The 13516-nt window shown below is 55.4% G+C and overlaps 1 protein-coding gene across 1 annotated transcript in view; it reads left to right on the forward strand.

Annotated features, from left to right (window-relative positions):
* The window catches only part of PKD1 (polycystin 1, transient receptor potential channel interacting), a 95628-nt gene that overhangs the window by 77574 nt on the left and 4538 nt on the right, over window positions 1-13516 (forward strand). The window contains 17 exon segments of the mRNA XM_050905724.1: window positions 1023-1275; window positions 1917-2112; window positions 3146-3316; window positions 3769-3912; window positions 4256-4466; window positions 4837-4963; window positions 5855-5971; window positions 6380-6429; window positions 6615-6817; window positions 7430-7535; window positions 8234-8352; window positions 9512-9714; window positions 10056-10104; window positions 10107-10249; window positions 11080-11219; window positions 12318-12445; window positions 12817-12985. Of these exon segments, the coding sequence (XP_050761681.1) occupies window positions 1023-1275; window positions 1917-2112; window positions 3146-3316; window positions 3769-3912; window positions 4256-4466; window positions 4837-4963; window positions 5855-5971; window positions 6380-6429; window positions 6615-6817; window positions 7430-7535; window positions 8234-8352; window positions 9512-9714; window positions 10056-10104; window positions 10107-10249; window positions 11080-11219; window positions 12318-12445; window positions 12817-12985 (2529 nt within the window).

Below are 13516 nucleotides of genomic sequence, written 5' to 3' on the forward strand. Positions count from 1 at the left end.
CTGCCCTTTTCTCTGCTGACTTGTCTGATACCTGCTGTAGTCTGTTTGACTGCTGCTTGTCCGGGCTTTCATCCTCTGTGCACTAGCGATCCCAGAGCTGCCCGTCTTTACCAGGACTCTTTCCCCAAGGGACTCACACTGACCTTTGCAGATTCAGGGCTTGCTTCATGCAGCTCATGAAACCATTTCCCAGAGCAAAGCACCACACGTTAGCCTAGTTCCTGATCTGCAGTGCAGCCTTCAGAAAAGCACCTCTATCCTCAGAGCTCATCTTCCCAACGTGTGACTGGAGGAGACCGCAGGTTCCCTCATGGGCTCCCGTCCACCCTGCTTGTCTGCTGCTTGGAGCGTGCCGGGGCTTATTAAACACTGCTGTTGTGCTGTTGGGTTTTGCAGCAAAGCTCTCTTCTTTTTATCAGAGCAGTCATTCTTGTAACTTCAGTTGCTGCCTTGCTGCCTTGCCCGGGAGCGCGTGTGTTCATGCCTCGTGTTATTTATGAGCCATTCCTAGGCATTATCTGAGAAGAAAAGATAGGCGGCTTGGGAATAGGTGGGGCAAGAGTGGAGCCACTGTTGTATAAGTTGACACAGCTTCCATGGCTTTTGGTAACAGGATGCTCAGAGAGGGATTAATCATCCTAAAGAGCAAATCTGCTCGCAGCCAAGAATCATCGAGTTTCTATGGAGGTGTCGTGTGGGTCAGTGGGACACAGGGAAGGGGGGGTGGGAGAGCTGTGCAAGGCTGCCAGCACAGAGAAGAGGATGTGCAATATAGTGCTCCAGGCGCTGAAGTAATACAAAGATAAAGAATTAAAGTGGTCTGTGGAACCCCAGAGTTTCTGCACAGCCAAAGGGCGGTGTAAATTGCACCACGTTCACTGGGCTTTTGCTCCTCATCGTGTGCATGCTCACCTGTCCCTGCAGCAGGGTGCTTTCCATGGGCACACATCCATCAGAACGGGGTTTGTGTCCCTTCAGCAAGCGGGTTAATAATGTCTCCTTGCTGTCTTTGCCTTCTCCAGAACTGATGACACCATTCAGAAATACTACTTCAACATCACAAACCATTTCAGCTGGTCCCCGGTGGAGGTGACTCTGGGGCTGTACACCTCCCTCTGCCAGTACTTCAGCGAGCAGGAGAAACGCTGGAAGACAGAAGGCATCATCCCGCTGGAAGAGACCAGGCCAGACCAGGCTGTGTGCTTAACTCAGCACCTCACCGCCTTTGGGGCCAGTCTGTTTGTCCCCCCAAACTCTGTCCAGTTCATCTTTCCTGTGAGTAAAACAAAGCAGAGGCTGTGCAGCGTTGCCACACGCTGAGCAGATTGTTGTCACCGAGAGGAAAGCCTCGGGCTCCCATCCGCTTCCCGTTCAAGCTGGGTCGTGGCTGACCTGTGCCCGGCTGGCAGACCAGCACAAGTACCTGAGAGCCTTTGGGAGCTGCAGATGGGCACAGCTCACAGAGGGGCTGTGTCCTCTGATCACGAATCTTGGCTGCTGCTGCTAAAAACAGACCTTTGCAGATGGCTTTATTCTCTATTCTGGACACCTCGCAGTGTGTTCGCCTCTTAGCGAGATGCCAAGCGCTCCTCCCTGCTGTCACCCAGCGCTGTTTTAGCCCAGCGAGCTTGCACCTGCCAGCTGCTCCCTGCCTCCCAGGGGCGTTCGGGCTCTTCCGAGCTCGGTCGGTGTGACGTAAGTGGGAGCAGAGAGCTCTCGGCAGCTGCTACAGCAGCTTCAGCCGGCTGCTGCGGTACGCTCCGCACGGTCTGTGCAGGGAGAGGTCTCTATTTGCATGTGGTATCGTGTCTGTGAACGATGATAATAGCCAGGAAGGAAGCAGCATGACTCCTGGGGAATGGGGGGGATCCTCTTGGGGAAGGAGAGTGCCTTTCAACATATTTCCTTTCTTCTAGGCTCCAGGCCCAGGTCTCAACTACATCGTTCTGCTGACATGTGCCGTCTGCTTTGTGACCTACTCAGTGGCTGCACTGATCGTGCACAAGCTGGACATGATTGACATTAACCGAGTTGGGGTGATTCCCTTCTGCGGGAAGAACGGGCTGTACAAATACGAGATCCTGGTGAAAACCGGCTGGGGCAGAGGCTCAGGTTAGCCCATAGTCTACTCCTGTGCTTGATTCCTAGGGTGACATCTGTGTAGTTCCCCTGGGATCTCACCTCAGCACATCATGCCCCAGATGTTCCCCTGCAGGGCCCAGAGCTGAGCTGGTGTTTGGAGCAGCACTGAGCAGACAGTCAGTTCAGGGCTTCCCACAGCGTTCACAGTTTTTCTTGTGTGATGATGGGGCAGGTCAAGAGCTGTGGAGAAGAGCATGCTGTCCCACCACTTGCTGTTGGGGTGGGACAAGCAACTGCTGCTGGAAGGAACCGCCCGGTATAGAAATACCCTCACCCTGCTTTCCCTGGCTGGGCTGTGGTTGCAGGAACAGCCAAGAGGCAGTGATTGTTCCTCGCTTCTGACCCTCTCCTGCAGAAGCATCCAGGCCCTGTCGGCCCTTTAGATGGACCACTTTGCTGTCCTCCAGCATCCAGCACTTTGTTCTGCCGTCTGAATCTTTCCCAGCAGCATGAAGGCAGAAAGCTTGGCTTTCTGATCCGGGGCTGGGTTTGTAGCTAGAGCTGCCAGAAACATCATCCTGGACTTGGAAATCCAGGCAGTTGGGATGTGTGTCCTGGTTTCACTGGCAGCAGCTTTCTCCTGAAGCCACCCCAAGGACCATCCAGGTTCAGCAGGTGGACCAAGGAGCATCTGGCAACTGGTACCGGAGAGAAGTCGAGTCTTTCAACTACTTGGTGGAAAAAACATCCAGAATAAACATCTCCTCCCATTAGGGTGTTAGCAAGGCAAGGAATGTCAGATTCGGTCCCCTCCAAAGAGGAAAACCATGAGCGTTCCAAGGTCCATGCAGCAGGCCAATCTGAGCAGCTGCCCTCCAGGCTGTGTGTAACACTATCGCTGGGTGTGGGATGGCTGTTGAGCACATTCCTTCCTCCCGAGTCTCCAGGTAGCCCCTCTGAAGGGCCAGTGCATCTGGTACCAGGTCACGGGCAGGAAGGCAGGGCTGGGGAACAGCTCCACCTTGGGTGGACTTCCCTAACTGAGCCCCCTTAACTCTGCCAGGTACCACGGCCCACGTGGGGATCGCCCTATACGGTGTCGACAATAAAAGTGGTCACAGACATCTGGATGGAGAAAACGCTTTCCACCGCAACAGCCTCGACGTGTTTCAGATCGCAACGGAGCGGAGTCTGGGGAGCATCTGGCGCATCCGCATTTGGCACGACAATAAAGGTGAGGAGTGAGCGGGTGTGCGGGCCTGAGGCAGCCATCACACATCCCAGGTCAGAATCAGGCTCTGCTCTGCCTGGTACCTGGGCCTACAGTCTGGACTAACCCTGATGGGAGACCGTGGTGACCCACTGGCTTGGCAGAACATTGCTGGGAGTGGGACGTGGAGTCTCCATCACGAGGAAGTCTGCAGAGTGGTCAGCTGTAATCCCGTACACATACGATGCAGTGTGCTGTGGCAGTGTCTGTAAATGTCCGTACGGCCTAGGAGGTGACCTGGCTATGCCAAGCCTTTCTCTTGGGCACTGTGCAATTCCCACCGATGAATGTAGTGTCACAGGGTAACTGAACTGCTGCTGTCCCACTGAGGGGCTCTTGTGTTGCCCTCTTGGCTTTGCAGGTCCATGCAGGGAATGTTTGCCATGAAACACATTTCTTCATCTCTTAACTTTTAGGACTCAGCCCCTCTTGGTACCTGCAGCACGTCATAGTCCGGGACCTGCAGAGCAGCAAGAGCTACTTCTTCCTGGTGAATGACTGGCTGTCGGTGGAGAGCGAAGAGAACGATGGCATGGTGGAGAAGGAGGTTTATGCTGCCAGTGAGTGCTCAGCCCATGGGGCGTGGGGCTGGGATGGCTGGGCAGCATGGCAGTTCTCATTGCGTTGAGGAAGGGCCCACAGCAAGAGACTGCAGGGAGACCACAGAGCCTGCACACTGGCTCTTCCCCACTGCATTGATGCCTTGCGCAGCCGAGTGCTCTGCTGGGTCCTTTGTGCTGGAGGACGAGGCACGGCGAGGACCCAGCTGTGCAGGAGGCACCATGTAGATGCAGTGTGGGTGCTTCCCTGAGTATCAGTCGGCAAGGAGGGACCGCGGCAGGCCCAGCCGGGTGCCCTCTGCGGCGCAGCTGGCCCTGAGAGTCTCTCTCTTCTTGTGCTCAGGTGAGACGGAGCTGAGGAGCTTCTCCCGGATCTTCATAGCAGAGTTGCAGCGAGGTTTCTTTGAGAAGCACGTCTGGCTGTCCATGTGGGACCGCCCGCCTCGCAGCCGCTTCACCCGTGTCCAGAGAGCCACCTGCTGCTCCCTCCTCATCTTCCTCTTCCTCTGTGCCAATGCTGTGTGGTACGGCGTGGTGGGGAACGTACACCTCAGGTGCGCTGTGTCCCTTGGTGCTGTGGCCAGTCCCTTACCTCTCAGGGCCCCTCCTGCACTTCCCATTACATAGGGCAGGACAGACCTTATGTCTGCTGGGAATAGGTGCCTTGCTTGTGGCCTTGAGTCTGCCCTTCCTGTTCCAAAGAATCTGGAACCAGGACATGGAGGATGGATGATCAAGGACAACCTGATCAGCTTTCCCCCTTACCTCGTTCTGCTGTGTCATCTGTTAGCCCAGCCCATGCTCATTTCTTTCTCTGCACATCTGAAATGCCAGATTGTGCAGTTTTGTCTCGCTCCTTGCTTAGCTGGCAACCCTAAGTGCTCCTGCTGACACCGGTCTCTGATCTCTCTTGCTTCTCTCCAGCAATGGGGCCGTTTCCAACCTGATCCCTGTTAATGTGGACACGGTGGCTGTTGGTCTGGTCTCCAGCGTGGTGGTCTACCCTCTCTACCTGGTCATTTTATTTCTCTTCCGGATGGCTCGTGGCAAGGTAATGAGGAGAAGCAGTTGCACGCTGCCCAGATGGGTGTGATGCCACCAGGTTTGCTCATCTGAGGCTAGATTCTGCCCTTTGTGGTACATCTCTTCCCCAGCTGGTCTCTGCACTTTCCCAGTTGTGCCTCTGTGCTGCCCTGCACCATGGCCAGACCCTTGCCCTTAGCAAGTCTCTGCCTCCCTCTGAGCTGGGAGCAGCCCCTGACCTTAGAGGGACGGATCACTGCCTGGATTCTGACAATGTCCAGACAGAGATCAAAAGGGCAGATTTTAAAAGCTGTTTAGGCACTTACTCCCTCTTGATTTCGGTATGTGATAGGTACCCAAATGCTGTTTAAAGGTATGACCCTTTGCTGCATTGGTAGGACCTTGAGAGATGCTCAGTGGAGCATTGCTAAAGAAATGCCTACCCTGGGTACAAATTCAGCTGTCTGAGCAGAGCTGTGGTTAGGCAGCTGTGAAAGGATTAGCTGGGGATTTAATGACTAGTTAGACACAATTAGCAGCCCCATTAAGTACTGCAGCCAGCTGCTCAGTGACTGATAAGCAGCAAATGTGTCTGATATTTCTTGTTCCTGTAAGCACTCCCTGCTTTGCAGGAGGTTGCAAGCTCATGTGGCTTCCTGGGAACTTGTACTTGGGACAGGCTGATGGCGCTGGGCTGTGGTACACGTGGGTACAAGTGCCCAAGGTGCCTGGGTGGCAGTGGAGGACATGCATGTGCCTGTTCTCAGCCTGGGATCCCCCAGCCCTGCCTGCACGAGCGTGGAGCTCCGCAGCAGAGCAGTGAGCTGACGGGATCCACTGAGCAGCAGGGTTCTGAGCCACCGTGAGGTTGTCACCTCCACCCCTTGCTTTTCTGCTTAAGCCTTCCTGTCTGCTGCAGGTCTCCATCAACCACACCCTGACTCACTCAGACCAGCAATCCTTGGAGATCGACAACTACCTGGACTCCTCAATCCTCGACAGCTCCTTCCCCACCTTCCCCGGGCTCCGGGCAGAGGTAACCTGCTTCCCACCCGAAAGCTGGACAGGCTGCACGGGTCTGTGTGCTCTCTTGCACAGACACAGTGTCCATCCACAGCTGTCAGTGCAAGAACTAATGCACTCAAGTGCCTCTGGCAAATGCCGGTGATGTGGGAGAGCCCCAGCCCTTCATCTCTTACCTGCATCTCTGCCCGGGCCAGTCCCAGGTACTGAGCACAAGCTGTCTCCAGCTACTGCTCTGTGTCTGTGAGCATGGATCTTCCCAGTGTGCCTGGGTGTTATCTCTGGAGGAGAGCAGGCTCCTGGAGGTGTGGACCCAGGGCTAATAGCAGCTCAGGCTCCAGGTTTCCAATGTCCCCTGATGTTAACAACCGGCTGTTTTAACCAATGTCATGTGCCTGAAATGCCTCTGCTTCTTCCACAGGCCTTCTCTGAGCAAACCAAAACAGATCTGTTCTTGGAGGACTCCAAAAGGTAAGTAGGTTTCTAGGGATGGAGCAAGTAGGAGTTTAGTGTAGTTTTCTGCTTTGGCAGGCTGGGGTTGTGCTCCCACAGCTGTTTCCCTTCTAGACAGTCCTACGCACTAGCACAGTTGCTTTTCTCATGCTTCCCATTCCCCACGCGTACCTGATTGCACCCACTGCTCTGTTTTCCCACAGCCTTGTGCGGTGGCCCTCCAGCGAGGCCCTGCTCAGCTGGCCAGACCTCCTCAGCGACCCTTCCATCATGGGCAACACCATCCAGAAGCTGAAGAGAGGCCGGGCCAGCCGCCACCTTGGGCTCGAAGCCCCATTGGCAACTGAGGAGGACAGCTTGTCGCTGGGTGTTCACCAGGGACAGCCTCGATATTTCTCTGCCTCAGGTGGGTGTGTGAGTAGCATTGCTCTGTGCCAGGGTTTGAATGCCCCAGGGAAGTGCAGGAGGAGCAATCTGGTCCCTGGGAGCCCTGGCTCAGCTCCGGAGAAGGCAGAATAGCAGAGCCTGCCACCATCACCACTGGCTTCAATTCGAAGGGCAGAGGAGGAGGGTTGTATTTTCCTAATGGGGGTTTCATCCTGGGAAAGCAGAAATCCTGATGTGGATCAGCCTGAAGTGAGTGGTCACCACACTGCCGGCAGACTGGGAGCAAGGAGAGATGTGTTCCCATGGGATCTGAATGTTGCAAGCAACCAGCGCTTCTTCACTGGTTGCAAAGCCACAGTGTGTCTCTGAACCTCTGTAAATGGCTGGAGAAGGAGAAGAACTTGGCCTCCTATACCAGCAGTTTCATGCCAGGCTCTGCAGCCAAGCTGGGGATAGACAGAAGCTAGAAAACAGGGAGGAGGGGAGGGCTGTCCCATGGAGAAGGACCTCACCCTGGCCCTCCTCCTCCCCAGTTCCACAAACGTGGCTGAGCCCGAGCGGTGCAGAACCGTCCCCCGGTGCGGTGCTGGGTGCTGTGCTCCTGCTAATGCTGTTTGCACTCTTTCCCCAGATGAAGATCTGATCCGGCAGATCCTGGCAGATGGAGCTAGCGGCATCTCCCACTCCCAGGACCTAGGGCCGTACATGAGGGCTGAAACAGATCTGATCTCAGGCCTGTAAGTATTCGAGGAGCAGAGTCCCCCACTGAGCCAGTGCCTCCTGTCCCTTGCTCTCCCACCCAGCTCTGCAGCGGCTGGTATTGTGCCAGCTGCGCCCAGCCACAGTGAACTGAGCTGAGCGGGGTTTTGAGGCATTGCAAATGCCTGGGACAGCCTTGTCACAAGTCACTAGGTTCTTGCTGGCTATGATTCCTACAGCTCCCACAGCCAGAGCTCCAGGAGGGCACTGCCACCCTTCCAGAAGCCATTGGAATATCCCCTTAAAGCCCCAGCTGAAGATGTTTCTCCAGAGCTTTGTGGACTGTTGACAAAGTGCCGGGACACGAGTTTGCTTCATGGCACTGACAGGAGGGAGCAGGAGGGTTGAATCTCTGTTGTGTTATCGTGCCCAGAGCCCCCTGCTTTGGGACCCTGACCACCACCCAGCCGGGCTGGCAGCTCCCCGCTGGGTAGCCACTGCAAAGCGGCAGATCAAGGGAGGGGAAAGACTTTCAGCCCTCCTCCACGAGATGCGGAGCGGAGTGTCTGCGTGCCTCGGCAGCCTGGGCCTGCCGCTCTAGAAGGAAGTGCTTCTAACTGGTCTGGGGCCGCTGCACTGGTGTTAGCACTGGAGTTCAGCCCACCTCGGTGCCAGCCCGCTTACCGCAGAGCCTGCAGCGGCATGGCTCACCAATATCACCCCTTCGCCTTGGCAGGTCCAGCGTGTTCGGGGAGAAGGTGGAAACTGTCATGATGCAGAAGCTGAACGACAAAGGCCAGAGCATGGCAGGTCCTCCCAGGGAAGTGAGCAGATCAGCCAAGTCGACATGGACAGGTACCAGGGCTGCAGGGCTGTGCCAGCATCAGGGCAGGGAGGGTGGGTACGTGCAGGAAGAGGGGCCGTCGCACACAGCAGCACTTGGGAGGCACAGGCGGGTAAATAGAAAAGGAGCCTTAGGAAAGGCTGCTCCCCTGCTTGGGATGTATTTGCTGTTTCCTGCCAGCTTCGCTTGGAGCCTGAATCTCAGTTAGCACTGGGCCACCACTTGTGCTGTGACAGTCCCTACCGTGCACCCTAGGGAAGCTCTGCTCGCTGCTTCCCCAGTTATTCTGCTCTCTGCACCCCTCTGCAGCCATCAGGCCCTTCATCCATCCAGCAAGAGAGAGTGAGAGTCTCTGTACATAACCAGAGGGGAAAGGGAGTCAAATGCCGAGGAAAGTTCAAATCAACAAACAAAGCAAAGAAGAGAAGAGAAGAGACGCTTTCCTACTGAGTCATGCAACACGCTGGCCGGCCAGCTGGGCTCGCACAAGGCGGGGAGCAGGCTGTCAGGCCCCGCAAGGGCTGGGGGTGATAAGTGCCCGGGTGCCCTGTGGAGAAGCTCAGCATCAGTTCTCTTAGCATGAACTCTTGGCTTCCCGAGGCACAGCCTCCCTGGGGCAGGCTGCAGCGTGGAAAATTGGACACAGCAGCGATCCCCTTGGGTCCGTTAAAATCCATCATTTCGTCTTGGTTGATGCGTGGTTGTAGTATCTTTGTGCCGGCATTGATTTGCATGGGTGGGTGAAAGGAAGCTGTGCCGAGCGAGCCCTGGGGCAGGGTGGCTTGGCAGGCTGAAGGCAGCCAGAGCAACAAATCTGCGTGGCTTTTCATGGGTTTGACGGCAGCACCTCCAGCCAGGCTGGGCATGCCCGATGTCCTGGGGCTCTGAGAGAAAGTAGGGAACCCATCCCACTACCCAAATCAGGATCCCATCTCCTTCTCCTGCCCACCCTGTCATCTGCAGATGGGAGGCTGCTCTTGTGAGGCTGGCTGTGTTTCAGTGTGCTGTCCGTGTTGCTGCTTAGTGGGAGATGTTTGGGATAATCCCTCCAAACCCACCCAGGACTGGTGGCGAGCTCTCTGCTGGGATGAGTGGTGGGCTCAGCCTTTCCTGTGCCCATTGGGACCATTTTGCAGTAACATTTACGCTTGTTTTCCCTCCTCCTTCCAGTTGCAGACCAAACGTTCAGGAAGCGCTTGCTGCCACCCTGGTGCTCCTATCTGGCTCATGGTATCAGTCTCCTCCTCTTCGCCACCTCCACGGGGGTCTCTGTGTGGATCGGGGTGGGCTTTTCCTCCAGCGTTGCCCTCATGTGGCTCATCTCAGGGATATTCAGCTTTCTGGCATCCTTCTTGGTCTGGGAGCCCCTGAAGGTAAGGATAACATGAGTACACAAGCACATATCTATACATGTGTATGTATTAGCTGTAATTAACATCTTGTCCAGATACTAATCAAGTCATGCTGGACGCTGCGTGGATTGACTACTCTCCCCCATCTTCGTATCCCTGCGGGAGGGGAAGGATGTGCACACCAGCAGCAGCAGGAGAGGGCAGGGCTGGTGGCAATTTGTTTTAGAGGTTGTCTGGCTGCTCCGAGGGAGTGCTCAGCAGCTGGGCCGTGCTCGCTGTCTGTGCTGAAAGGCCCAGCTGCCCGCGGCGGTTCTGGTGCCACAGCTCTCTCTGCAGGCTCACGACACTGCTTGTCTCCCCAGGTTCTGCTGGAAGCCCTCTATTTCTCACTGGTTGCCAAGCGCTTGCACCCAGAGAAGACGATACCTTGGTGGAGCATCCGTTTGTTGAGCATGTTTCTGAGAAGATCAGCAAAGTCCGACCCCCACAGGGGTTTGCCCTTTTCCAGGCCAAGGAGGAGGCCAGGAAGGTCAAACTGCTACACAGGATGCTGAAGGTAAGACATCTCCTGATGCCTGTGGTGCCTAGGGCAGAGGCAGAGTGCTGGCTCCGGGAGCTGCGATACATCCTTGTGTGGGTCCTCCCAATCCAGCTGTGATCTCCTGAGCTAGTAGGTGCATGTCTCCAGTTTCTGCCTCAGTTTCCCCATCTGTAAAAGACTGGCAGTGACATTCATCTTCTCTGTCAAGCTCTGAGATCTGAGGTGGCTGGAAAGGAGAACCGTAATGGGGGGGCTGTACCTCCTTGATTTGGAGCGGGTGGTGTGTTTGGCTCCGTAACTCAGGTGTTTGAGGTTACGGCAAGGTTTGCAGCGTGGAGTAGACACCAACTTGCACAAGAAAATTCATTAGTGTAGTCTTGTGAAACACATAACTCCCTACCTAGGAGCAGAAGTTTCAATCTCTTCGTAGCTCATTCAGTACTAATCCTCCACGCTTGTGCTGGGAATACACAGCTGCTTTAGTGGAGTCAAGTTATTTTTAACTGAGTGATTTCCCTTTAAAGAATGGAAACCACCGTAACTATCGTATAAGCCGAGCTGCCAGTGTATAGGAGCTCGTACAGGGAGGTTGTGCAATGCATATCAACTGAAACATGTGGTGCCGGGCTGGCCCCTTTGAACAAAGAATATTGTTATGAGCCTGTGGTCTGGGTTTCATTTTAAACGGCTTCCCATATGGAAAAAGAAAGAACAGCATGCTCTGGGTCCTGATCCTGCTGCATGGTGGGCAGCAGGCAGCGGAAAGCACTGATTTGCTGCAGGATTGGGAACCAACCTCCCCCCCCGAGCTTGGGTGCAATCCCTTTCTACTCTCTGCTTGCCAGAATTTCCTCATCTACATGATGTTCTTGCTGGTGATCCTGCTCACCAACTACGGAGACGCCTCCCGCAACAGCAGGGCCTTCCTTCTGCAGAGCTCCATCAAGCAGCAGTTGGGCAGCAACGAATTCCTCCGCATCAAGAGGTAACTGCGAAGGAGCTGGGGATGGGGAGGAACAAGATGTTGCTTTATATCGGAGAAGCTGTGCAGGGCTGCAGCGAGGAGTTGGGGAGCAGGCTGGGGCTGGCTGTTGGGCTCGTGCTCCACAGTCGCTCCCATAAGAGGTTCTCGACTCGATGGGGAACACTGGTGCCTCTGTGGAGCTGGGCACTCGCACACGAGCCCGGCATGGCAGTGAGCAGGTCCCTCTTTGTCCCTGTGGTTCTGCTTCTCCCCTGGAGAACAGAGGGACCTGGAGAGGTTGAGAGCTTTAATTTCTTTGAATTTTAATTATTTCCTCAGTGGGAAGGGACTGTGTGAATTACAGATGTTTATATTTCTGTATCTGGTCTAAGGGACACAAGTTTGCTCTGTCTCCAGAATGTACATCTGTAAGGTTTAGCCATAAACAGTGTCACGAGAACCAAAAATAACATCTCGTATAGAGTCCTTCCCTTCCTTGCTCTGCACATGTGGTTTAACTGGATTAAATTTTCCCAGCTGAGTTTCCACACCGCTGCAAACTCCAGCAGTCCAGACTGACATCGGAACGGCTGCCTGGGATTAACGGCGTCTTTGTACCCCTCTCACTACACAGACCCCTTGATTCTTCTGTGCACATAGACGTGACTTGTCCGTGCCACGCAGTCACGGAAACTTTGATTCACCGCAGTATGAATCGGGAATGATTCCAGTGAACTCGGTGGAGTTTCTGGGGTGAATGTGGTGTAAAGCGGGGGAGAAGAGCAGAATCCGGTCCTAACATTGTCTCTTTTCCACCGCGCTGCCACAGACCCACTGGTCTGATCCTCATCCAGGTGCCAAGTGGATTCAGTCATCACCTTTAGGTCTTGCATGTCAAATAAACATTTTCCTGACCCCAGCCCAGCTCTTGGAAGGGATGGAAATGCTGCCTCTCCCTGCTAGCCAGGCACCCGGGAGGAGAGCAGCCCAGGTTAGCTCTCCAAAACTCAGTCCCCCCTTCCAGGTGAAACGCAGATGCTCACGGGTGAGACACGCAGAGGCTGCCCTAGCAGAGCTGCCCCAGGAGCTCTGCCTCTCACGCCTTTTTCCCCGTTGCAGGGCAGATCAGTTCTGGGTCTGGATGTCGCAGGTCTTCCTCCCTTACCTCTACAACAACCGGTCGGCTCAGGAGAGCTACAGCACCACGCTGGGGACGGCCCGGCTGCGCCAGCTCAGGCTGCAGGAAGGTAGGTGGGCAAGGGCCCGTGGCTCTGCTGTCACGGGGTGGGTGGTGACATTCCTGGGGGGATGAAATGGCCGGGTCTGGATGCAGCTGGGGCTGAAAGAAGCAAGGCAGAGGTTACGGAGGCAGATTTTTCTCTGCGGCATGTATATTAGTGTGCCTCTGGTTCTGCCCCTGTAGAGATGAACTGGGGCAATCGATCATGGGGATTTACACTAAAGAGAGAGGTTGACTTGATTTCTGGAGGTGCGACTGAGGACGTGGAGGGGGCTTGGGAAGAAGGGAGATGCTAAGTGTGAAAGCTCAGCTGTGTGCCCCGGCACTGTTTGGCTGCGTTGGGCTCCCCACGGGATGACAGTGTTGGTCTCGTTCCAGCCGAGTGCCAGCGTGGTGCCCAGGACGTCCTCCACGGTGTGGGCACGGCTGCCAGGAGGAACTGCACCGACTCGCACAGCTTTTCTACTGCTGACTACGCAGCTGGCTGGGAAAGGGCGGCTGTGAACGTGACGGCTGCGTGGTCCTACTCGCCACCCGACCTGACCGGGTAAGGAGCTGCCCAGCCTGCACCTACACCCCCTCCTCCGTCTGCCAAAGGCATTGCATCTTTGCGGTTGATTCGGTGCCCAGGGTGGTTCCCGGCCTCAGTGAGGCCGACTGCAGCCCCCGAGCCTGGCAAAGGGCAGATAAACACAGAAATGCCGAAGGCCTTCCCTGAACGCGTCCACACTGGCAGTGTGAATGGTGGGAGGCAAGTAGCTGCCGCTCACCCAGCTTCCCTGGAGATGTGCATGTCACCTCAAGCTGTCTGAACAGCAGCGTAGTGCTGTTCTCAGGGGCCCAGGGGCAGAGGGTTCAACTCTCCAGCTTCAAGGGCAGAGACAAGCTGCAGAACAAGGTAACCCAGCCGCCCACAGAGCAGCACTAGCCTTCTGTTACAGTGGGTTATGGGAGATTGGCCTTTACCAGCATAGTGGACATTAAATCACTGTTGGTTTCTGCTCTGGTTTGTTCCTGGATGCGTCTTTAGTGAAGTCTGGGGCACCACAGGGCTTGGGGCTGTTCTGAGGTTGGGAAC

The sequence above is a fragment of the Gymnogyps californianus genome, chromosome 15 (genome assembly GCF_018139145.2).
Source record: "Gymnogyps californianus isolate 813 chromosome 15, ASM1813914v2, whole genome shotgun sequence".
Lineage (NCBI taxonomy): Eukaryota > Metazoa > Chordata > Aves > Accipitriformes > Cathartidae > Gymnogyps > Gymnogyps californianus.